Source organism: Protomyctophum parallelum (genome assembly GCF_964188405.1).
Source record: "Protomyctophum parallelum genome assembly, chromosome: 9".
NCBI classification, from domain to species: Eukaryota; Metazoa; Chordata; class Actinopteri; order Myctophiformes; family Myctophidae; genus Protomyctophum; species Protomyctophum parallelum.
The window spans coordinates 2015855-2039955 of NC_139706.1; the positions used below are offsets into that span (position 1 = coordinate 2015855).

A 24101-nucleotide genomic window follows, 5' to 3' on the forward strand; every position below is an offset into this window, starting at 1 on the left:
GCATAAATAGTTTATTATAACTTTTTAGCCTATATAGCGCGACTTGACTCGATCAGCGTCTCGTTATAAGCAGCATTTGTAGTCGCATTTTTTCAGGTTCTGATTTGTCCGACAGAAACCTTTTGGTCCCCATATAAGAAGAATACTAAATCAACTCAGCCATGTTGATCATTCCATAATAAGTCAATCGCGACAGACACGCTTATTATTTGTTTCAAGTCCAGTCTAGCGCTCGCTCTCTCTCTCTCTCGCCGTGTGTGCGCGTGTATGTGCGCGCGCGTGCACACGCATCCATCCACCCATGCGACAGAATGTTCCCAAACGCCTCATCCTCCTCCTACCCCTCATCCTGTGACAACATCACCGAGGCGCGCGTGGCGGGCGCGCCCACCACCAGCGCCTTCATGTTCGCGCTGGCCGTGGTGGGCAACGTGCTGGCCCTGTTCATCCTGGGCGTGCACCGCCAGGAGCGGCGCACCAAGTCCTCGGTGTTCTGCATCCTGGTCACCGGCCTGGCGCTCACCGACCTGCTGGGCACCTGTCTGCTCAGCCCGCCCGTGTTCGTGTGCTACGCGCGGCGGCTGTCGCTCCTCGGGCTGACGGGCGACCGGCGGCTCTGCCACCTGTTCGCCTTCGCGATGACCTTTTTCGGCCTGGCGCCCACGCTCATCCTGTGCGCCATGGCCGTGGAGCGCTGCCTGGCCATCAGCCACCCGTACCTCTACTCCAAGTACGTGCGCCGCAGCTTCGCCAAGGTGGCCCTGCTGCTCATCTACCTGTTCGCGGCGGCCTTCTGCCTGCTGCCGCTGGTGGGCTACGGGCGCCACCGGCAGTACTGCCCCGGGACCTGGTGCTTCATCGACATGGACGAGGGCCGCGGCGGCGCGGCGCTGGCCTTCTCGCTGTGCTACTCGTCGCTCATGGCGCTGCTGATCGTGGCCGTGTTCGTGTGCAACGGCTCGGTGATCGTCAGCCTGTGCAAGATGCACCGCAGCCAGGCGCTGCGGCGGGGCTCCAGCGTGCACCAGGCGGGGAAGAAGAGACGGAGCATGATGGCCATCTTCGGCCAGGGCGAGGAGGAGATGGACCACCTGGTGCTGCTGGCGCTCATGACGGTCATCTTCGTCGTCTGCTCCCTCCCGCTCACCGTGAGTTTGTAAAACAGTTATATACCTTGTGTGTGTGTGTGTGTGTGTGTGTGTGTGTGTGTGTGTGTGTGTGTTTGTGTAGGGATTTTACCCTCAGTTGAACTTGACCTTATGGGGGAAATATTTCTGCTCCCCTTGAGGGAAAGGGCTATAAAAAGAAGAAGCTAAAGTTCGAGCTTCAATTGGTTACAATTTACAATAATCGGTATAAGATTATAGGTCTGAATGTGGAGGAGAAAAAGACAACTTTTCGACTATGATAAAAGCTACTATACCCTCATAAGGTTTGCCAAAATGTTCTTCTGTTAAGCATAATATTATTCAGAGGAAATCTGGTCTTTCCTTAACCCTTCTGGTTATGTATAATTTAATCTGTTTTTAGAATAGTAATACAAACCTCTGTGTGAGAGAGATTATCTACATGTGATGTGTGTGTGTGTGTGTGTGTGTGTGTGTGTGTGTGTGTGTGTGTGTGTTTGTGCGTGCGTGCGTGCACGAGGAATTGAAAGTGAAAAAATATATACTTTCTTTACTTTCTGCAAGACCAACTCTTTTCTGTTCCCCAATCCGTCTCCCGGGTCCTGTCTCTCTGAACATGGACATCTGGATCTCACTATATACTGATATAGACCCAGATATCCACTGTTGTGTTCTTCAGACTGCACTATATTTGTATACTGATATAGACCCACGATATCCACTGTTGTGTTCTTCAGAATTAGTTTTGGATTCATTTCTTGGGAGGGTTTCTATTTTATTTTTTCTCCTTATAGGAATCTATAATCAGTGCATTAGCCTGTATACTTGTTCTGAGATTGGAACACTGAAACATCAAAAGTGATATTTTGTATATACCCTATTGTGCTGAATATATTAGACTATGTTTTTTCTTTCTTCCAATGGAAATATCCTATAAACAGGGTCGTTTATTATAATCGGGGACTATAGACTATTTGGTCTTCAATGTTCTTTTTCCACAAATGAGTCTTGAAAAATGGGGGTCGTCTTATATTCTGCACAATATGCATATATTTCTTTCATTATTAGATGCATTTTTCTCAGCATCAATGTCTAGTTGCTATGTATTTTGGCCTTAGCTGATTTACTTTATATCAGTATTTAGTTATTGTATTATGCAACATAAATCTAGGTCCTACTTAATATTATATGCTATATTTCTGACAAAGGTGAACCAGGAAATTAGTTCATTTAAAGTTCTCCAAAACAAAAAACATCCGGGAATAGGGAAAATTAATATGTTTCCCGACTACAAGAAAGCTTCTTAAAGCAGTACACAGCAAAATCCTCAGGGTTAGTGTAGAAATGCACCCTTACGGGACCATTTCCCCCACTGTCAGGGTGCAATTGCCGCTCAGTATTTGACTGTGTGGTGCTTTCCAGGGAGGGGTCCTCCCTATGTTACATAACCTTTATTTACTTTGCATGCCTAAATGGAACAGCGACGGTTGATGTCTTTGTTGCTTGTGTCATGTTGGTGTCTCAACTTTCACTACTATTGTATTTCTCTGCACCGGCTCTTATTAAAAGGCGTGCTATGAGTGTGTGTGTGTGTGTGTGTGTGTGTGGCTGCGTGCGTGCGTGCGCTCAGAACATGTGCTTAAGTCTGTTCTGCAGCAAACTCTCCTAATTGACAGACGTGTTTTTTTAAACCTGTCGACCTGGGATGACAGGTCTGGAGGAGTGAGCGACCCACTCTGACCTGAGGGCTGAGGTGTTGGGTGGCCGGCCGGGTCAGCCACTTTCTGACACCTGCCTACTGTATAGTGGTCCAGACAGACAGACAGACAGACGGGATAATGTGCTCCATCCCAGTAAAAAGTCTCAGTGTTAATTTAACTATAGAGAGTTGGGTTCCATTTGCACACTTTAAGAGTTACTGAGGATTGTTAGTTTACATACCAACACGAGAACAAATCTGCCCAGAATGAAATGATGGAACAAAAAAAAGAAAATGTCTTTGATTATTTTTTAGTGAGTGACATCTAGCCCACACAAAACCTGCTGTAAAAAGCTGTATTTTGTTACCTTATACACAGGTAAAAGTAGAAGTACAACAAGTACCTGACTCGTGTTGTATACTTAAAAAGACACTGATATTGTATCATGTCAGACGAATTAACCACACGATGAACACAGCCCTCTAGCGTTACTATTCTGACTATTGTAACATATGGTGAAAATGAATTCGGTGGAAACAGCTGACCTAACAGTCTCACTCACGGCTATTGTGAGCTTTTGTGGTGGATTGGCTATTTTTGGCGAAGACATTTGCTTGCAGAGAGGGGGGGGGGGGAAGGAGGGTGCCAAGCATAGACCACTGGCCAGTCAGAAACGTATAGGGTTTTAGTGGTTAATCTCCATCAGCAGTTCAAAATGCCTTAACTGCTTTATCTTCAGACTACAGAATGGTCATTGATGATACATTCTGATTAGCTGAAAACCCTTTTTTCTTTCTTTATTGTTTTTATCCCCCCAGGAAATAATGTTAAATGTTTTTGCACATTCTTTCCTCAACCACCACTCTACCTTCTGTGGTCTCTCTGTCTGTGGGTATTGATCTGTCAGCATGAGGAAGATAATTTGTTTCAACATGGTCTCCTCAGGGGTCTATCCTATAGGCCACGCACCCTCCCTTATCACCTCTACACCAAAGCATCTTCACTTAAAAACATCTACAATCTTGCAGCTCTGCTATTATCGGAGAATGATTTTGCGACCGGAATTGGAACTGTAGGGTTTTGAGTGGTTTATCTTCACGCGACCTCCATGTGACTGCGAGGCCACAGTGAAGGTGGTTAAGTCAACATGTATGTTATAGAGCTTAATGAGTCAAACTGAACTTCCCCAAATGCTGTCAGGCGCCTCCATCTCAGAATTCTCATGTACTGTATCTGAAAACCACAGTTTCGAGTGGTTGAACGTGTCACAGATACTTCTGTGAGAAAATGAATTCAGATAGCATTTCCCCTGAAAGCTCCCCTGAGGCTTCGTGTTCAAAATATAAAGTCTTCTCAATACTTTTGATGAACTCACCCATTATTATGGCCTACAAAACAGTGTTGTTTTCGTCGACTAAAACTGAGACGAAAAATGTTCGTCGACTACCTATTTTCACTGACAAAAACAAATGGAAACTAAATGAAAACTAAGCTACGATATCTAAAACTAAGACTAAATATACTGACAATTTCGTCGACAAATAAAAACTAGACTAAAATGTTAAGAAGGGACTAGTGGACAACAAGAGATCCAGTATAAGTCATTTTACACTTGGTTGCATGCTGAAAATAGCTGATCTACAAGCTCGAGCTTGTAGATCGGCTATTTTCAGCAAGTGTAAAAACACTCATTACGACGGCATCAAGACCCGCCAAAATACATTTTAGTCGACTAAATCAACTGTAGATTTAGTCGACTAAAATCTTATGATATTTAGTCGACTAAAACTAGACTAACACTAAGACATTCCAGGTGACTAAAATGTGACTAAAACTAAATGAAGTTTCAGTCCAAGGACTATATGACTAAACTAAAATAGAAATGTACTGCCAAATACAACACTGCTACAAAACAACCCCGATCAGGCAGCCACCACAGGGAGGCTGGCAGAACCTTCACTAAAACAGCTCCACACTTGGCTCTGGCTCCAAAACTATGGAATGAACTTCCCATTGCAATCACAACTGCTGTAGACTCACTCCCAATCTTCCGCCGTATAGTCTGAAAACCCATGTTCTTCAGACTCCATCTTAGCCCGTACGTAGCACTTGCCGTAGCACTTGCACTAGACTTGATGACCTTACAGGCGTATGCAAAGGCTAAACTTATGTAATTTAGAAATTGTATGTAGACATTATACATACATAATGTACTCATAGTTTCATAGGTATTCTACTGTTAGACAGATGTTGGAACATCTGGATTTACGACTGTATTTTCACATGAGCATAGTATGTGTGAAGGAAAGAAATGATCACAGCAGTACAGTAGATTGCTAGATTTGGATATATATACTTCACCCATTTCAAACAGACTTTTCAGACTTTATTTTTATTTTTCATTGTAACTTTCCAGGAAGAGAAAGTATGTGGTTCCTGTTATCTTGTAATCTGGAACTGTCCACAGCCCAGTGTTGAGACACAGATCGAGTAGATATATCAATTAGGCCTATATGAAACGCAGACGACGGCCTGAGTAGCCGGAACGCGTCCGTTTTGTCAATTAAAAAAAGCCTAAGAAAATTCACCCTTAAACAGGAACTAGTGGACAAGAGATCCAGTATAAGTCATTTTACACTTGGTTGCATGCCAAAAATAGCAGATCTACAAGCTCACAACGCGTCCCAGCGTGACGCGACGTAGATGTCCGTAGATTTAGTCGACTAAAACTAGACTAACACTAAGACATTCCAGGTGACAAAAAAACAAAAACAACACTGCTGTCGGAAGAAGATGAAAAGCTGTGCGTGGCCGTGGTAACATCAGAGCCTTCATCATGTAACATCATACTGTATTCAAGCACTTTCACGTGACTGTAACGTATACACCTGGTAGAACAATACTGTATAATACTGAACAATACTGTAAATGTAACGCATACATCCGGTAGAACAATACTGCCATGAAGGCCTCCAAGAATACAGTATATGTTCTCAACGTCAGTGTGTATTAGCGAAAAGACCCCTGGGAAGAAGACAGGACAAGCAGGACAGAATGTAGTTGACAAAATGTTGTTTCCTTTTGGTGGTGGTAAGATGGAACTTTGTTTTAGAACATGTTCAGTGCTTCATTTGGTTATTCATCTTTTACATTTATTACTGATGAACGGGTATACCTGTAGTATTGTCAGCGTCACTCGTTTATAGGGGGAGGCTGGCATATTGTGGCATAATATAGTGAAGTTATGAGTCATTGCAGGGCTTAATTTAAAGTTCTCCGTCCTGGGGACTGATTTCATAGGGGTCATTAAAATGAGATCAGTGCAGATTTGCAAAAAAACATTTTCAGTCTTGGGATTCTTTCTTTAAGCCCTGAGTCATGCTATAGTGCACTTTTCAGCCTCTTTGACTCAATTTATTATACTCTGTCTGTCATGCGCCAATAGTAGCATCTACAAGCTCACAACGTGTTGCGATGTGACGCGCTGTGACCTATCTTTCAGCACGCAACAGATGCTCAACAGAGTATATCAGTCTTAACATATTCTCATATCTACTACCACTGTACTACAGTACTGTACTGGATTCTTGAAATGAAACACCTTAGGCACTTTAATGTGGTTATCTCAAGTGCTATTATTATCACAGACAATTATGAAAGATTAGGTGCCCTGTTCTGTTACTCAATACTGTAGTCCTGCTATGAGGGAGAACCTTTTCATTGTTTGATGTAGTGCGAAAGGTGAGGTGTTGCAGTTTGCTCTTGTGCTATGACTCATGCTGTATGTACAGTATGTGCTTTATTGACATGGATGTTTGAACATTAATACTATTGTATACAGTCAAACTATTCATTTGCCAAGTGAAAAGTTCTGTTCCAAACTGCAGATGTAATTATTAACTAGGGGAGGGCAGTCTGTCATATATAGTGCTATAATTTAGGTTCCTACTGTGCTTTAAAACGTACTTTCTATAATCTTTAGTTGTGATAGAGATAGTATAGGCTGGCCCGCACGTTGGGTCAGTTTGTCCAACATTTTCAAGCACATACCAAGTGCTTATAGACATGTAATAGACATGTAAACATGGTGACCTCAGGGCTAAGGATTAAGGTCCGTGCGCCCACAGGAATTTCGGGGATGGTAAACGGGAGAGGAACTGCGATGGCCAGTCTCTACCAAAGGGTCAAAGGCCGGTTACCTCCAAGCCTCCCGCCCGTCTCGGTGAGAGACCAGGGTCTCACCCTGCACATGGTGTAATCTTCCCCAAGCAACAAAGGGAACAAAACAACAACAACATTGATTCTCGATAGGCAGGTTTCAATCCAGGACCATATCTGAGAAATTGTAAATCCCGTCCTACAACGAAATGGGCAATGGGGCATCTTCAACAACAACAACAACAACACTGGAGAAGGAAGATATGTCCGAGGTTACGCCAGGGGTCAGGGGTCAGGGCCAAGACAGACCCACTGTGAGGCCCTTTGAAGACAAAGGTGCCAAGGTCCGGGGGTGAAGATAAATCTGCTAGACATCTACACCGGGGCGCGCTGATAAAGAACAGGCCGAGTCGGGAAGACAGAGGTTTTTGTGGTGATTAATGCCATTGGTTTGATGAGATCATTGGTGTTGTTCACCCAAGTGCTTTTGGTTAAATCTATTGTAAAGTCTATATGGTCAAGTTTGTATAGTCACTATGAGAAAATATTTTATACCCCATAGGATAAAAAAGGAAAGAAACAGCAAACTTGCATGTTAACTTCCGTATTAGGAAACTAGAAAGCTGTCTTTTCCTGTTTAAATTGTCCTATTTATCTGCTGGACATTTATATGCTACAAGAAGCCAGTGAGATGTATGTGTTGCTATGGCAACAAGCCGTGGTTGAGAGACCCCGTCCACATCTCACCTGGCTGATGGGGTGATGGGCAATCACAATGTTTGGGCCACCTGGAGAGATTGACTCTGTCAGTCCAGAGTGGAGGTGAGCAGAGAGACAGACAGGGAGACAGAGAGACAGACAGGCTACTGGAGAGTTTGACTCTGTCAGTCCAGAGTGGAGGTGAGCAGAGAGACAGACAGGGAGACAGAGAGACAGACAGGCTACTGGAGAGTTTGACTCTGTCAGTCCAGAGTGGAGGTGAGCAGAGAGACAGACAGGGAGACAGAGAGACAGACAGGCTACTGGAGAGTTTGACTCTGTCAGTCCAGAGTGGAGGTGAGCAGAGAGACAGACAGGCTACTGGAGAGTTTGACTCTGTCAGTCCAGAGTGGAGGTGAGCAGAGAGACAGACAGGGAGACAGAGAGACAGACAGGCTACTGGAGAGTTTGACTCTGTCAGTCCAGAGTGGAGGTGAGCAGAGAGACAGACAGGCTACTGGAGAGTTTGACTCTGTCAGTCCAGAGTGGAGGTGAACAGAGAGACAGACAGGCTACTGGGGAAGCAAGAGGAATATTTCCCAAGTCTGGCCATATTTCCTTTCTGGAGTACTTTCCTGAATATTGGACTCTAGCATTGGATTTAGAGACCTTCTTTCCATTTTGGATTAGTTCCCTGGAGTTTGGATGTCGCAACAGTGTAAAGGGTGGTAAGAGGAGACCCACAGCTGTTGTTTTATGATAATGAATGGGGGAGGCGATGAGATTGTGATGACACTTGACTTAACGCGGTGTATTTCGATTGGGCCTTTTGACTCAAAGGCTTTCAGCTTTCAAGAAGAAACCAAAAGTATACAGGGAATACATTCAATATTCTAACCACACGTGGGGGTCTATTTGAGTAATGTTTTTTGTTTGTTATCAAATGTTTTTTTATTTTAAGACAAAAATCACAATAATACACGTTAACAACATGAATGACTTAAAGAAAACAAAACACATAACAGCAAAAGCAAGGAACACAAAAACAAACAATCCCACCCACCCCTCCCCCCCGAGACCAAAGATGCCACAAAATGTCATTACTCCTACTACTGTGCAATGGAGACAAAAAATAAATAAATAATGATAATAATAATAATAATGATTAAACCATGCCCTTAACCAAATCTGCAATACCAGACCAAATCTCAATGTTTTCCTCTTTTGCACCATGCAATCTTGCTGTAGACATTTCTAGATAAATCTATTTGAGTAATGTTAACTCCATCTTTAAATGGTTAAAGTAAACTGTGTGGCCTGGGTGTTAATTCCAGGCTGCGGATCCACCATTTCTCCGTACATTCCCATAACATGATGTAATGGAATTGTGTTGTGATGACACAGAATTAATGTCCTAACTGATGTAAATGAATCATCGCTTTTAATCGCTATCAGGCTCAGTTTCAAACAAACCACATGTAGTTCTCTGGTGGAGCAACAGCTCCACCAGAGAACTCCACAGACTTCCCTCTCCATAGCAATGTTAGTAACTTCCTCCTGGGGCATTCCGAGGCTGGGCATTCCGAGGCTGGGCATCCCGAGGCGTATCATTCCAATCCCTCCATCTGATCCTAGGTCTGCCCCAGGATCTCCTCCTCCCAGTGGGGCGTGCATCGAGGACCGCCCTAGGGAGACGCTCGAGAGGCATCCATGCCCGAACCACCTGAGTGTAAAAATGGATGCAATGGATTCTAGAATCTATAGCCTTTATTGATATCACAGTAGAGAGAGACTAAGGGAGTGACATGCAGTAAATAAATGACCCATAATGCTTTAGCAATGATTGCTATCGGATAATATACTATATACAGCTATTTTACACTTATTTTAACAAAACATTAATAAATAAAAAAGAATGTACTTACTGTGGAGGAACAGTCATAGTGAGTACTGTACATATAATGTACAGACTTACTGTCTGCGCATGTGGGTGTCTGGGTTATGTAATGTTTTTACTCTAAATCAGTCGTTTTCAACCAGTGGTCCAGGGACCACCAGTGGTCCTTGAGGGGGTTCCAGGTGGTCCCTAGCTATGATGGAGAGTTGGTAACCAAATGGACCCTTATGGATCTTTAACTCTTGAGAGAGTGAAATGAAAGGTCCACCAATGGTCCTCGAGGGGGTTCCAAGGTGGTCCCCAGCTAAATGATGGAGAGTTGGTAACCCTTATAGATCTTTAACTCTTGAGAGCGTGAAATGAAAGGACCGCCAGTGGTCCTTGAGGTGGTTCCAGGTGGTTCCAGGTGGTCCCCAGCTAAATGATGGAGTTGGTGGTAACCAACTAGACCCATATTAAATTAAAAAAATTAAACCAAAACATTTTTTTTTATTTCACGCTCTCAAGAGTTAAATGTTTGTTAAACATCTGCATTCTTAATTTACATGAAGTATACACAATTAGAGAATGTAGAAGAATTGTTATTTTGATCTACATTTGCCTGTTATCTCTCCTAATGGTACAAACATCAATACAGCATGTAATTGTGGACAAAATCTTATCCAACGACAACAAAATATTCAAAGTTTTAGGTCTGAGGGGCTAAACGTCATCAGATGGTGGTCCGTTGCTCAAATGCCAAATAAATAATGGGCCTTGATGTGAGAAGGGTTGAAAACCACTGCACTAAATTGAATCATGCGGATACCGTAAGACACATTACCGTATACTTGTCTAATTATATATCCACGTTTACGATCTGCTGTACCAAACAAATTAGGTTTAGGTTTTACTGAAAGGGAAATCCATTAGACCGTCTCCTCTTCCTCTTGGCATCTATTGTTTTATATAATGACTCAATCCCAGAGGAACCACAAAAGCTACTCGATGAAGAATTCAATAATTCACTAAATGCACTTGTACCAATAACAATTTAACATGGACATCATTAGTTTAGTTTTCGTCAATGACCAGGTTTGATACTTTATTGCAGTGGTCCAGGGACCCATAGGGGTCCTTGAGGAGACCCCTAGGGGTCCAGGGACCACTAGGGGTCCTTGAGGAGATTCCAGCAAAACAAATTAATAGCATCAAAACCAGTTAAACCTGCAATTTCACCCTATATATGTCTTCTACAAGTTCGTTTTCAACTAATCTTTAAAAAAAACTTGAAACATTTGGATGTTTAAAAAAAAAAAAAACATTTATAAAAAAAAAAACACAAATCTTGCATGGGGCCCTACCACAACATACGGCCAAATGCATGCTTTATAAAATAAATTACGAGCAGAAGGAATGGGTTATTTTCTGTTTTCTGTATGTCATGTTGCAACAATATTAGTCCATGCAGTGTCAGAGTCCCTGTATGTTCCTGTATTGATGTTTTGGTTTAATTATTAAGGTTTACTGTGTGTGTGTGTGTGTGTGTGTGTGTGTGTGTGTGTGTGTGTGTGTGTGTGTGTGTGTGTGTGTGTGTGTGTGTGTGTGTGTGTGTGTGTGTGTGTGTGTGTGTGTGTGTGTGTGGTTGCGCGGTGTGTTTGCGGTAGGTGAATAAAATAATATAATGTGTGTAGGCTATTACGTGCATGCATGGGTAAAGCAAACTCTGTAGCTGAGTGTAAATGTGCTCAATATGTGCATCAGGTGTCATGTGACGTCCGCGTGTACTTAGCCCCCACCTCATAGTGTACTGGTTGGTGGAGATGCTCTCAAGCTCCCATAAGGCAGTGGTTCGCAAACCTTTTCACGTCAAGGACCCCCAAATTGACACTCATTAGCCCTAATAGCCCGCGGACCCCCATTTGAAAAGATATGCCAGGGACCCCCCATAAGAGATGATTTGTATGGCTCTAGCAGTGATTCTCAACCCGTTTAACCACTGGGTTATTTTAACCACCATGCCCCTAGGGAAGGATTAGACCTGTCTCCATGTCTCATCAGGGCTGTCCATTAAGAAAGGTCGCTCAGTCTGATCAACAGCTGGCTTTGTGACCTGAACAATGACAATTTCCATTAGGAGTCATTATAGGAATCTGAAGCCTCACATACTTCCATCACGCACACATACATTATGCATACCGGTATACTCTCGAGGAGCTTAAACCTGCACAAACACGTGTGTGTACCCACCCAATAGTACAGCTTGTCTTTGCGTTTGCCTTTAGGAACAGTGTCACTGGTCAGTTGGTCAATCCTGTTTTCATAAACTGCATTTTAGGTCACATTCCCACCTAATACTTCGGTAGACTCGATGCGCATGGGCGGGGAAGTTGGGATTCTTGCATATTTAATTTGCTGCGGTTTGCCTTCACACTGTCATCCGCAGCAATTGGAAACACAGCAGGGGGGACCTTTATCAATGTGTTCCATTCATAAACTAGCCTACACAGTGAAATCTATGGTGATACATTTTTACTCATAACGTGCATGTGTCGTGCCGTCTGGGACTGGAGTTAGGGGTTCAGTGTCTTGCTCGGCATGCACCAGCATGTTCCACTCGGCCTCCAAATGACGTTAGAATCACAATTATGTTTAATTCAATTCAACCTGTTGAAGTTGATGCGATAACTGCACTAGTTTGTATGTGTCGTGTTATACATACCGTGCATTAGATATTGTGCCATTCTAAGTACCAGGTAGAGCTGTGTTGAATGCTGCTGGATGGATGTATTGACAATCTGACATCGCCTTAGGCTTCAATGAGAAGACAACATTAGGAGAGCAGGTGCTGGAAAGATCTATAATAATGGTTGTGGTACAAACAGATGAGAAAAGGAAACGATGAAGAGATGAAGTGTCAGGACAAGATGGAGAGCAAACTGACGCCGGAAGAAATGAAAGAAGGAGCTAAGACTTATAGGGGTGAAAGGCTAGAGTCCGGGCGATTTTATTGTCTTGAGTGATTATCAGCATCTGCTTTGACGTATAACAAATGTTGCTTTAGTTTATTGGAAATTTCGTTGCTTAGTTTTTATTTGTTAGTCTTTATTGGTTGCGTTACTAGGCGTTCCTGTTCTCCCTTTGAGATTCTTCGGTAGTGGGTTCTGTATTTATGAGCATTGTATGTCTGTCCTGTTTTTTTTGTCGTGTATCTTTTTGTTAATGGCAGAGCTGTCACTTATTTTGCCTCTTCTCTTGGCCAGTTCACACTGTGTAAAAGAGACGTCAGTCTCAATGTGGTTTTTACTGGTTAAATAAAGGTTAAATAAAAATAATATAAAAATGAAATCAGAATGACAAGAGCTCATAAAATCATATCCTATTCATTGACAAAAAAGGTGAACTTGCATTCACCCATAAGTGGTGAATGTATGCCGTGAATCCGTGATCGATCAGGGGTCATAAATACGTATGGCATTCAGTCACTGCATCATTCCCGTCATTAGATTATACTTGTTGCCATGTCTGCCTGATGTGTCCAGACAATAAAGCCAGGGTCATGGTCCTCGTTCTCCGCTGCCGTCTGTGGCTACAATCACTTAGTTCTTTGCCTGAAATGCTCTCCTTCAGAGCTCATGACGTGTCTTTACCGTAAACGCCGTCTCACGCGGAGCGTTGCATAAAGGAGATATCGTTTCAAGTGATTGCACATTTCCAACCACCGATATTTCCTGTTTGTGTATTCAATTTCACGTTTTATTACTATACTGTACTGGTCATGACCCGATTCGTTGAGTCACATTCCTTAGCACACTTTTCCAATTTAATTTCAGGGTGAAGCACAGGTCTGTCTGTCTGTCTGCTATAGAACCATTTACATGATCTTTCTGCCACCACTTTATGTGCAAATAATGAATCTTCTGATCAATTCATGCATCTAGATGTATTAGTTTACTTGCTGACCTGGAGAACTAACAGGATGGAGGAGGGCCAACAGGGGTTTAAAAAAAAAAAGAATTATGTTTCTTTTTTGTGGCTTTCGCCTTTATTTTATATTTGTTATGGAGGGACAGACAGTAGGCTGACGGGAAATGGGGAGAGAGATGGGGGGGGGGAGACATGCAGTAAAGGCCGTCGGGATCGGTAGTCGAACCCGCGGCACACTGCCAGACTGGATTACCAGCCAAGGTGCCTGGACCGCTGAGCCATGGCCCAGTCCACAGGGTTGTTTGTTTGTACAGTTGGTACTACTGTCACGAGGGATAAGACTGTTGCACTAAGTCACATTTCCCACGGTCTTGGTCCATCAGGGATACAACATGCGCAAAGATATAATCTTTGAAGATTAACTACCAGTAAGACTCCCTGAGAGTGAGAAGCGTGCACGCATCCGCCTGGCTGACGGCAGACTGCTGGGCTGGCGCTTTGGCATGGGGGGGGGGGGGGGATGTCAGATCAACATATGGAATAAATTCTGTACTGGCATATATGGAGCGTGTTTTGACTGAGTGTACAGGGTTTGATGAGGTCAGATCAACATATGGAATGTCAGAACAGGTCAGCTCTGTGTTCATGATTTGAGCCATTTTGTTCTAAACCACCAAATGTCCATCCTAGCCAATCGGGGACATGAAAAATCTGATCTGTATTGATCACATGATTATAGAGATAGTGTATACCAATATGCGTGATGTATGGATAAAATGTGTAGGAGTAATGTAATGATTATGAAATGTGTTCAGCAAAAATCGGCCTCATGGTGGGCGCTATAACAGGCCATTCTGAAGAATTTGTGGTAGAGGTTTGTCGTTGGCATCCAAGGAGTGTGTTCGCACAGTTTGGCATCGGCCCGGACCAACGGTGCCAGAGATTAACCCATTCTGACCGGGCACCCATTTTGGTGTTAGCATCATGTTGTGCTTTAGCTATTGAAAAATAGCAGATCTACAAGCTCATATCGCGCCACCGAGTGGCGCGATACGAGCTTGTAGGTCTGCTATTTTTTGAAAAATCAAAGAGCGACTGACATTTTTAGAATCTGATCTCAGGTCAGAATGGGTTCATCAGACCAGTGTGTGTCCGGCGGAAACCTCGTGTGAATCTGATCTCAGGTCAGAATGGGTTAACTGCACACGTAGACGGATGGACACACGGACACACACACACGGCCGGACGGCCACACGGCAAAACATACTCTCTCTCCCCATGCCTTCGGCCTGGTGGAGACAATAAATAAATCATCACGTGTCATGAATCATGATGCAACGCATTGTTCAACTTCGCTATTTTGTCTATGTAGTATATACTATAGGGCAGTGGGTCCCAACCTTTTCTGAATCGGGATCTTCAATTTGGTGGTCAGATGGGTTTAAGAGCAGGTGTATTTGAAGAGACATGGCATTAGTGCTCTTAACCCATTCTGACCTGAGATCAGATTCATACGAGGACACACGCTGGTCTGACGAACCCATTCTGACCTGAGATCAGATTCTAAAAATGTCAGTCGTTCTTCGATTTTTTTCAAAAATAGCAGACCTACAAGCTCGTATCGCGCCACTCGGTGGCGCGATATGAGCTTGTAGATCTGCTATTTTTCAATAGCTAAAGCATGACATGATGCCAACACCAAAATGGGTGCCCGTTCAGAATGGGTTAAGCAGTGTTCCTGACTTAAAAGAAATCAAGCTTTTTCATCAGACCGGGCAGCACTGATTAACTTCCATTTTCTTGTCGACATCCAGACCCCAGAATCTATCCCTCGACCAAAGCCTGATTTCTGCTAAGACTTCACTCACACCTTCGCATCTAGCATACAACATTGATGCATGCTAGATGTATACAAAGGGTTTGTTTACATCTTGCCCCAATGCATTTCCAATGGAAGTCGCATGGTTTGACACAACATTTTTGTTGTACGGCTTTCGGCTGTGTTTCGACTGCCCCCCCCCCCCCCACCCCCTCGTACAACAAAAATGTTGTGTCAAACCATGTGACTCCCTTTGGAAATGAATTGCGAGCTTGCATCCGTCTATAAGTCTCATGCATCAGCTATACATCAATCTGTTGTGCACGTGTGAGTCAGGCCTTAGTCATGAGTAACAAACTAAATGCTTTTTCAGTGGTGAGTAAATTAAGCACAATGTATTAGGTATTTATTAATTAAATATATTTTTCATCCCACGATTTTGTAACCCATTTTTCACCCCTGTGTCAATCATCTAATGTGATCCTGGGCTCTACACACCCTCCACCAACCTAGTCCCCATATATGGGGGACAAGGGGAGAGCAACGGACTTGAACTCATGCTTCCTTCATGCCTGAGTGTCCAAGTTGCTCCTTTACACCTGACAGGGGGGAGTTTCCCTGGTTGGACGTAGCGAGTGGAAGGAACATGTTATTCCAACCAGTTCCTTTCCCATCCATCAGGTGCCCCGGCTGGCCAGGGGGAGGCAGTTTTATTAGGTATTTATTTTGGTACAACAACAACAACAACAGCAACACCATAGAGACAAACAGCCATCTTGGCGGAGGTCAGTGGTCTACTGAGCACATTTTCTAGTTGTAAACTTGCAAACTCCTAAATTCGATTGTAGATCATAGTCAGCACAGCACAGTCTGTATTGTTTGCTACGTGACAAGTGGCAGGCATCATAACCGAGAGACATGATGACAAATGGGAATGTTTCTTCGGTCCCATGTTTGATATGTTGGCCAGCTCTCTCTTTCTCTCTAAATGAATCCCACCAGTGACAATTAACATGGACCGTAGTTCACGAAACAAGGTCAGCCTGTGCGTAGGCTGTCTGAATACGCCGCGGCGAAATGATTTGTTATTCACTTAGGAATCCACAGGAGATGCTATGCCAAGGCATATTGAAGCTTCAGCACTTATTTTGCACACACACACACACACGCACACGTGTGTGCTATCCATCTTAGCTATCTATTAATTTCACACTAGCACAGTACATCATAGATGGGGTTCATCAGAATAGCGTCCAAATATTTAATAAATAAGCAAATGTAACGATGAAGAATGTCACAGAGATCAACTTGGGAGTTACGGGAATTGATCAGTCTGCAGAATGAGTACATTTCACACAAAGCACTACACTTGTTTACAACAGGGTCCACCTTTTTCAATTAATCAGGACATTTAGAGACATACAAATATACACTTCTGTATAAAAAACAGAAAATCATGTAAGGAGGTAAAAAATCACACCTGTGTGAACCGAGTGGTGCAACTCCCCTCTCTCCCCCCTCCTCTCTCTCTCTCTCTCTCTCTCTCTCTCTCTCTGATTAGCTTTATTATGGATATCAATCCGCGTCGCTGAGAACCATTTTTTCATTATTTTGGGTCAGCCTTTCCTTCTTTAGCATACCTAGACCGGATCGCGCATGCGAGCTGCCGTCCACGGGGGTCGGCCTTTCCTTCTTTAGCGTATCTAGACCGGATCTCGCATGCGAGCTGCCGTCCACGGGGGTCGGCCTTTCCTTCTTTAGCGTACCTAGACCGGATCACGCATGCGAGCTGCCGTCCACCTCCCATTATACTATTTAGAGAGAGAGATCTTATTTTCAGACCTCACCATGATAATAAAAGTAATACAAGAAGTTTGCCAGTACACACACAGCAGTGAAATACTACACCCCCACATCAAACCAACTATAAGTGACGCAGAATGCAATTATTATGTACTTAAGAACGTGTGCTATTCTGAGAACGTCAAGCCAAGCGAGCATCCTCCTCAGCATAGGGTTGATCAAACTCAGATTAAGATCCCTGTGTTTTTATACTTTGACGTTCCCATTGGCTGTCTCCCAATGAAAGCCTTGGCGGAGTTAATACTGTATGGAGGTTTTTGATTTTGCATACTTTGTCTATCCTGCGTCCTAAAGACTGTAATGTTGACTGGGACCAGTCCAGATGATTATGATCATGATCATTTGTTTTTAACCGTTTCCGTACATACGACGTTGCCACACGTCACGTCATAGCGCCACCTACTGACGTGTGAGGATGTCCTAGCGCATCCTCAATTTTACCGGGCGAGATAAGAATATTCATTTTTTTTTGTCATGCAGTTCGCCTTTCGGCTTACCGTTGATTTAGCTGTTAGCGCGGCAGAAAGAATGACTCGTCTCTCCTAATCCAGGGCGCTCTCCGTGGTTATGAACGGATCGATATACTGGCGCTTGTGTTAATAGAAAACACTCTCTCTCTCTCACACACAGTCACGCATGCACGCACAGCAGCTGCAGGAAAACCTTAGATTACTTTTCATCTCTTTGCCAGATAAAGTAAATAAAATGCACTTATTTAATTAAATGACATTAGGGAGTAGGCTGATAATCTCTCTAATCGATCACGAATCTCAAATTGTTCTTATTCTTGTTTTTCTTGTGGTGAGCACACTTCCTCTGTACGGAGGACTGTGAGCCAGAGAATGCAGACCAATAATTGGAACCAGACTGCAGAGCCTATTCTGTGGTTTGGCATTTCATGGCCAACTGACCCATAGCTGTTGTTTACTGCCATGGTCCAGCTCCAACCACTACTACTCCTCAGGCAGTGTCTGTGTTTCATGTGAAATTCACTGCCATTAACCACGTGAACCAGAGCGTCCCTATCCCTGGGATGTCATGCTATAGGCGAAAATAGGACAACATTCTGCAAAAATAGAAGATCTACATGGTCTTGTAGATCAGCTGTTTTGGGCTAAGAGATATGAGCTTGTCACAGACATGCGCAGAGCAAGTTCAGTCAGGAAACTCAGTGCAGTTGCTGCATGCCGGACGTCATTGGGCCGCCTCAACATCACGCTCTCACTCACATGATTCACATCATCCAATCACATCCACTCATTCCATCTCCATACCGGCTATTTAAACTGGAAGTTTGCACTGCTCATCCTGCTTGCTGCTGCTGCACACACTGATACTGCTGAGAGAGTGTGAGCCATACGTAAAGGAGCCACTCTGAGCTCTGATTGGAGTGTGACGTTAATGACCAGCAGAGCTGTGAATGGAGAATAGGAAGCTAGCTAGGCTGATTGTACACAATCAGCTGACTGAGAGCCGATTATTACAGCTGAGGCGTTGTGAGGCTCCCGAGTCCTATAACGCTATATGCTTCATTACTATTCTTTGTGTCCAACCAAATCACTCACTTTAGGTGTCTTCTGTCTTAATTAAGGCGCACATTGAAGAAAGGTAAACATAGTCTCCATGCCAACAACATGGGCCGTCCCAATATGGAAATGTAAACATACCCAAAACATGGAAACGCGTGCGCACGCACACATTGAACTTTGCTGTTCTGCCCACTTATTCCATGTCTTGTGTGATGAGCTGCCGCGCAGCTGTCCGTTGACGTCGATCCAGCAGCAGACGGGCCCAGAACACAGATTTACAACGGACAGACCCGTGCCTCTGCTTTTGATATCCCCCCCCCTGGCCATTACCTTTATTTATAGCACCGGTGGGGACGTGATTTATCCCCGTCTCAGGTCTAGTCAGACTAAAATAAATAAGATAAATACATGCATATTAACTTTCACTTCATAGCATTGTCTATCGTCACATATTTAGGGGACGAATGCCTGTACAATTGTTTACGTTCACATCAAAGACGGGGAAATGGAGGCTTTTCCATTTTTCAGCGAGCATGTCCAGTAACCATTATGCAAATAAACCATGGCTATTTACAGTACATAATGTGGGCCTACACATAGTGCATGTGTTTGTCAGCAAACACAGGATGAGGTCTCAGTAGAGTTCTCAGTTTGACTCTGAAATATGTCAATGTACAATACAGTGACATAGTGTGTCTCTCATTACAATCTGATATAGTCTGATGTAGCCTGTTCACGATCTCTCTGGATCTGATACAGATGCGGCCTTTGAGAGAGAGATCAAGACCACATGGATATAACAATGCAACATCAGCCATACTTTGGCCATATCCACTTGACACATGACCTCATCACATTTTGTGATGACGGCTATAGCCGTTTTTAGGAGTGTTTTTCATGCATAACTAATGCTTGGAATGGATTCAGAATCATGAAAACCCCCTAGTTTGACGTGTCACATGCTACCCATTTAGGCCTGACGTAGAAATAAAAAAACATTCACTCTGAAAGAATATATATTCAAAGATTTGTGCCGCATTTTTACGATTTTTCAAAAATAGCAGACCTACATGCTCGTTGAGCTTGTAGATCATAATTATAGTATAGCATAATGCTTAGTTAAAACACCAAAATAGGTTCCCACCCAGAATGGGTTAAAGTATGATGAAATTTAGCCTTATATTGGTTGTCTATGGTGGGGTATACAAAAATGGCCGTAACGTTTTTTAGCGATATTTCCGGCAGAGAAGACCTCTCATTCTGTGGACCTTAATGACCAAGTGAATAGAAAAAAAACACAAATAAAAAGTATGTCATGACATCACAGGTCCTCTCAAATATTTGGTGCTGGCTCCCCGCCTACTATACAAGTCTTCGTCAGGGTCCCTTAACGATCTTAATGATCTACTATACAAGCCTTCGTCAGGGTCCCTTAACGATCTTTATAATTTATATATATATTTTTGTCCCACGATTTTGTAACCCATTTTTCACCCCTGTGTCAATCATCCTGTGATGTGATCCTGGGCTCTACACACCCTCCGCCAACCTAGGGAGAGCAACGGACTTAACTCATGCTTCCTTCATGCTTGAGTGTCCAAGTTGCTCCTTTACACCTGACAGGGGGGAGTTTCCCTGGTTGGACGTAGCGCATGGAAGGAACACGTTATTCCAACCAGTTCCTTTCCCCTCCCAGGGGGAGGCAGTTTAGAGACCAGGATTACTGCATGTTTTTGTGAGGGTACCTACCCTAGGGGACACGGGGAGAACATGCCCTTAACGATCTTAATGATCTACTATACAAGCCTTCGTCAGGGTCCCTTAACGATCTTAATGATCTACTATACAAGCCTTCGTCAGGGTCCCTTAACGATCTTTTTTTTTTTTCACTGTTTTGTTTATTCAAGATTCAGGGTATACAGTAAATCAAATGACAGTATATATGACACACCCATATGAAACATATCAAAGATAACAAAATGTTGTGAGTCCATACACAAAATATTGTGGTAGCATAAAATAAAAATAAGAAAATAAAATAAAAAGTTGCATAGTCCTATGCTAACATGGAAGTGACACTGATACAAACCACATAACCTGAATCAAGTTTTGAAACAAAAACAAGACAAACGTACGACAAGACAAGACAAGACAAGACAACATGGCATTGTCATTGGTCACCCTTCCAAAACATAATGGACGTGGCCCCTTAACGATCTTAATGATCTACTATACAAGCCTTCGTCAGGGTCCCTTAATGATCTTAATGATCTACTATACAAGTCTTCGTCAGGGTCCCTTAACGATCTTTGACATGCAGTTACAATAAAGACTTTTTTTCACTTGACTGACAGAGTGCCTGGCTTGGACCTCTTTTAATTTTTTCTCTTATCTGTTTAAATATGTTGTTCCAAACCATATGCAACAGATCCTGTGAAACACTAAATGGCTGCCTGTCACCCAGCCAACGCAAACATAATTGTGACAATGGTTGTTGAATAATTGCATTATAGGCGTAAAGCCGCGTAATGCTATAATGCAGTGCTGGCATGTTGACTGACTATGTTTCACATGTAATGGAAACTGAAGTACTAACACTTCCATAAACATCACAAAAACACCACTAGCAGCAACAAATCAACAACTGTGTGTTAACTTTTGTGCTAATAATAATCAAAAGGGGATCTCTGAATGACAAAGAATAGGACCCGCATCACACTGTCAGGATTGGAACTTTTGATTATATGCACTTTGTCCTATACTGTACTCATCTAGGTGTCCATCTGCCTTTTTCTAAAAACAAACAAAAAAAAAGGTTAAAAACAAATGTTTTGCTTATGGAACCCATGCAGTGCACACACATCTGAAACAGGTCTGACTGTTTGAATGACAGACTGTCTCCCTGCCTGAGTCATATTAGTCATGGAACAGATTACTGTAACTGTCGGCCTTTCATGTCCTGACTTGTTGAAGGCCTGTAATGTAATCTTGGTTGTAATTGTAAATGCAGACATGCCTGTCAGGCATGGATGCTTTTAACACACTTCGAGCCATACACGTCCAAAAGCGGTTAATAAAACTCCACACTCTTATAACATCCTCGTGTTTGAACGTTTAACTGTCATATACTGTAGGCTACTTACGCCTCCCGTATACGGGCCCCGGCGACAAAGGCACCGGCCACCATGTTGGAACGGTCGAGAACCAAAAGTGACGGAAATAATGATAATCCGTGCTCCATAGACTCCCATACTGGCCACGATCTTTAGCAGGGTTTATCTCGGAATTGACTCTCAGATTTGGTGACATGATAAAAAGTATGAACTTAGGATGCCACTAAAAGGCTATCGCATCGATGGACCCGCGAAATTACGTCATTTTGTAGTTTTTGCCTGGCTACTGAGGTGCCCGAAAACATGCCGGCACGAAAAATGTTTAACTCTATGCAATCCAAATGACTCCTGCAGCTTTAGCGTCTGTAGCCAAGAAAAAACTAGTTAAATTAAGTTAAAGGAGGACATGAATATGTTGTAGTTATGTAGACATTTGTACTGTATGTTGCGCATGTCACGGTCCGTGACATGACATGTGTTATGTTTTCTAGTGTTCCTTGTTCTTAGTTTTAGTTGGTGTTTTACCTTTCTGTTGTTACCCTTGTGTGCTTTTATTTTGTTAATTATTATTAGTTGATCAAATGTTGATCAAAATAACAATTGATTTAATTGTGTAGACTTCTTGTAAATTAAGTAATGCCAGATGTTTAACAATAATTTAACTCTTGAGAGCGTAAAATGCATTTATTTTGTTTTTGTTTCATTGTTTATTTTAATATGGGTCCAGTTGGTCACCAACTCCATCATATTAGCTGGGGACCAACTTGAACCACCTCAAGGACCACTTGTGGTCCCAAGACGCCCAAGGAATGACATCATTCCTTGGGCGTGCGTATCATGTCGAATTGTCCCTGCCAAGAGACATGACTCTGATTCCCTTCCCATATTATGGTCCTTGGAGACAATTGCACTTTTCTTCATTTTCCCCTCTGTGAATCATCCACGCCCACCTCCTCTTCCTCCATCCTCTTCCTCCCATCGTCTTCCTTCTCTTTGCTTTTCTGGAAACAGTCATTGGTTTTAGGCTCAAACCACACCAGCTGCAACTCCTTGCAAATACTCGCAAGTTCCTTGCAACAAAACAAACCACACCATGAAACTGAAACTCCTTGCAACTGCCATTGGCAATAATGGTTGCAAGTACTGCAGTTGCAAGGAGTGGTTAGGGCTTTAGTTTTATTGCGACTAGAGTAGAGATCAAGCAGGGAGGGGCACAGAAAGACGGGTAATGGAAAGAGGACATTTGGGCTATCCTAGTTTTCTGTTTTTGTACCCACATCGCTGTGCATTGATCGATCGTTGGCCAAGTCAATAACCGCAGGAGACAACATAACGTCATCACAACGACATAATATCTGTTCTGACGAACTGTGACTGTTTATTTTACACCTACAAATAAAGTCTCGTTTGGCATTTGTTGAGCTACAGTGATCAATTTCGTTAGCGCACTATATATAAAATCTCCAACGCCATGCAGCCCATCTCTCAGATATGAACTAATGATTTAACAGCCAACAGTTAGAAATTCCATATTAAAATACAGGAAATTAAAGTACATCACACCATCTGCCAGGAAAGATAGAAGGTGTAAACCTGAAATGTGTGATGCAAGGGCCATATAATAAACCAGGGGATTAAGATAACAAACCCTCCACCACCATGCACCAAGTATGGATATAAGCAGACAGCAACAGTTTACCAATACTTAGTAAAGTAATATCATGGTTGGCTTTGTATTTTCTCTGCTCTTTTCTTCCCTCTACACCCAATCAATGAACAGAAACGGCAGATGTCCAAAGCAAAGCATCTCATATCTCACTACAACCGTAACCCTCTCTGCATCGTACGGTAGCGCTCCACTACAACCGTAACCCTCTCTGCATCGTACGGTAGCGCTCCACTACAACCGTAACCCTCTCTGCATTGTACGGTAGCGCTCCACTACAACCGTAACCCTCTCTGCATCGTACGGTAGCGCACTACGACGCCCTTTCAAAACACAACCAGTGGTTTTTACAGTGCAGCATGGTGACGAGAGAAACCTGATTAAAATAAAGAAAACTTTCCAAAACGCTGCACCACAACATAATTACATAATGAAGATATGCTGCAACCTCAACAATCTACAGTACACGTGTGCGCGTGCGTGCGTGCGTGTGTACACTACAGTATGTTATTCTTCCATCAGTGGATGTAGACTGTAGCGTTAAGCAGAACAGAATCTTGTGTTTACAGGACATGTCACGCTGTGTGACAGAACTCAGCCATAAAGTCTGAGGTTGCCCACGTC

The 24101-nt window shown here is 43.1% G+C and overlaps 1 protein-coding gene across 1 annotated transcript in view; it reads left to right on the forward strand.

The window, feature by feature from the left end:
- Positions 1-246: 246 nt before the first annotated feature.
- ptgir (prostaglandin I2 receptor) overlaps positions 247-24101 on the forward strand; it is a 32105-nt gene continuing 8250 nt past the window's right edge. Inside the window, exon 1 of the mRNA XM_083772614.1 lies at positions 247-1148. Within this exon, the coding sequence (XP_083628740.1) occupies positions 312-1148 (837 nt within the window). The 5' untranslated portion in view covers positions 247-311. The remainder of the gene's footprint in view (positions 1149-24101) is intronic.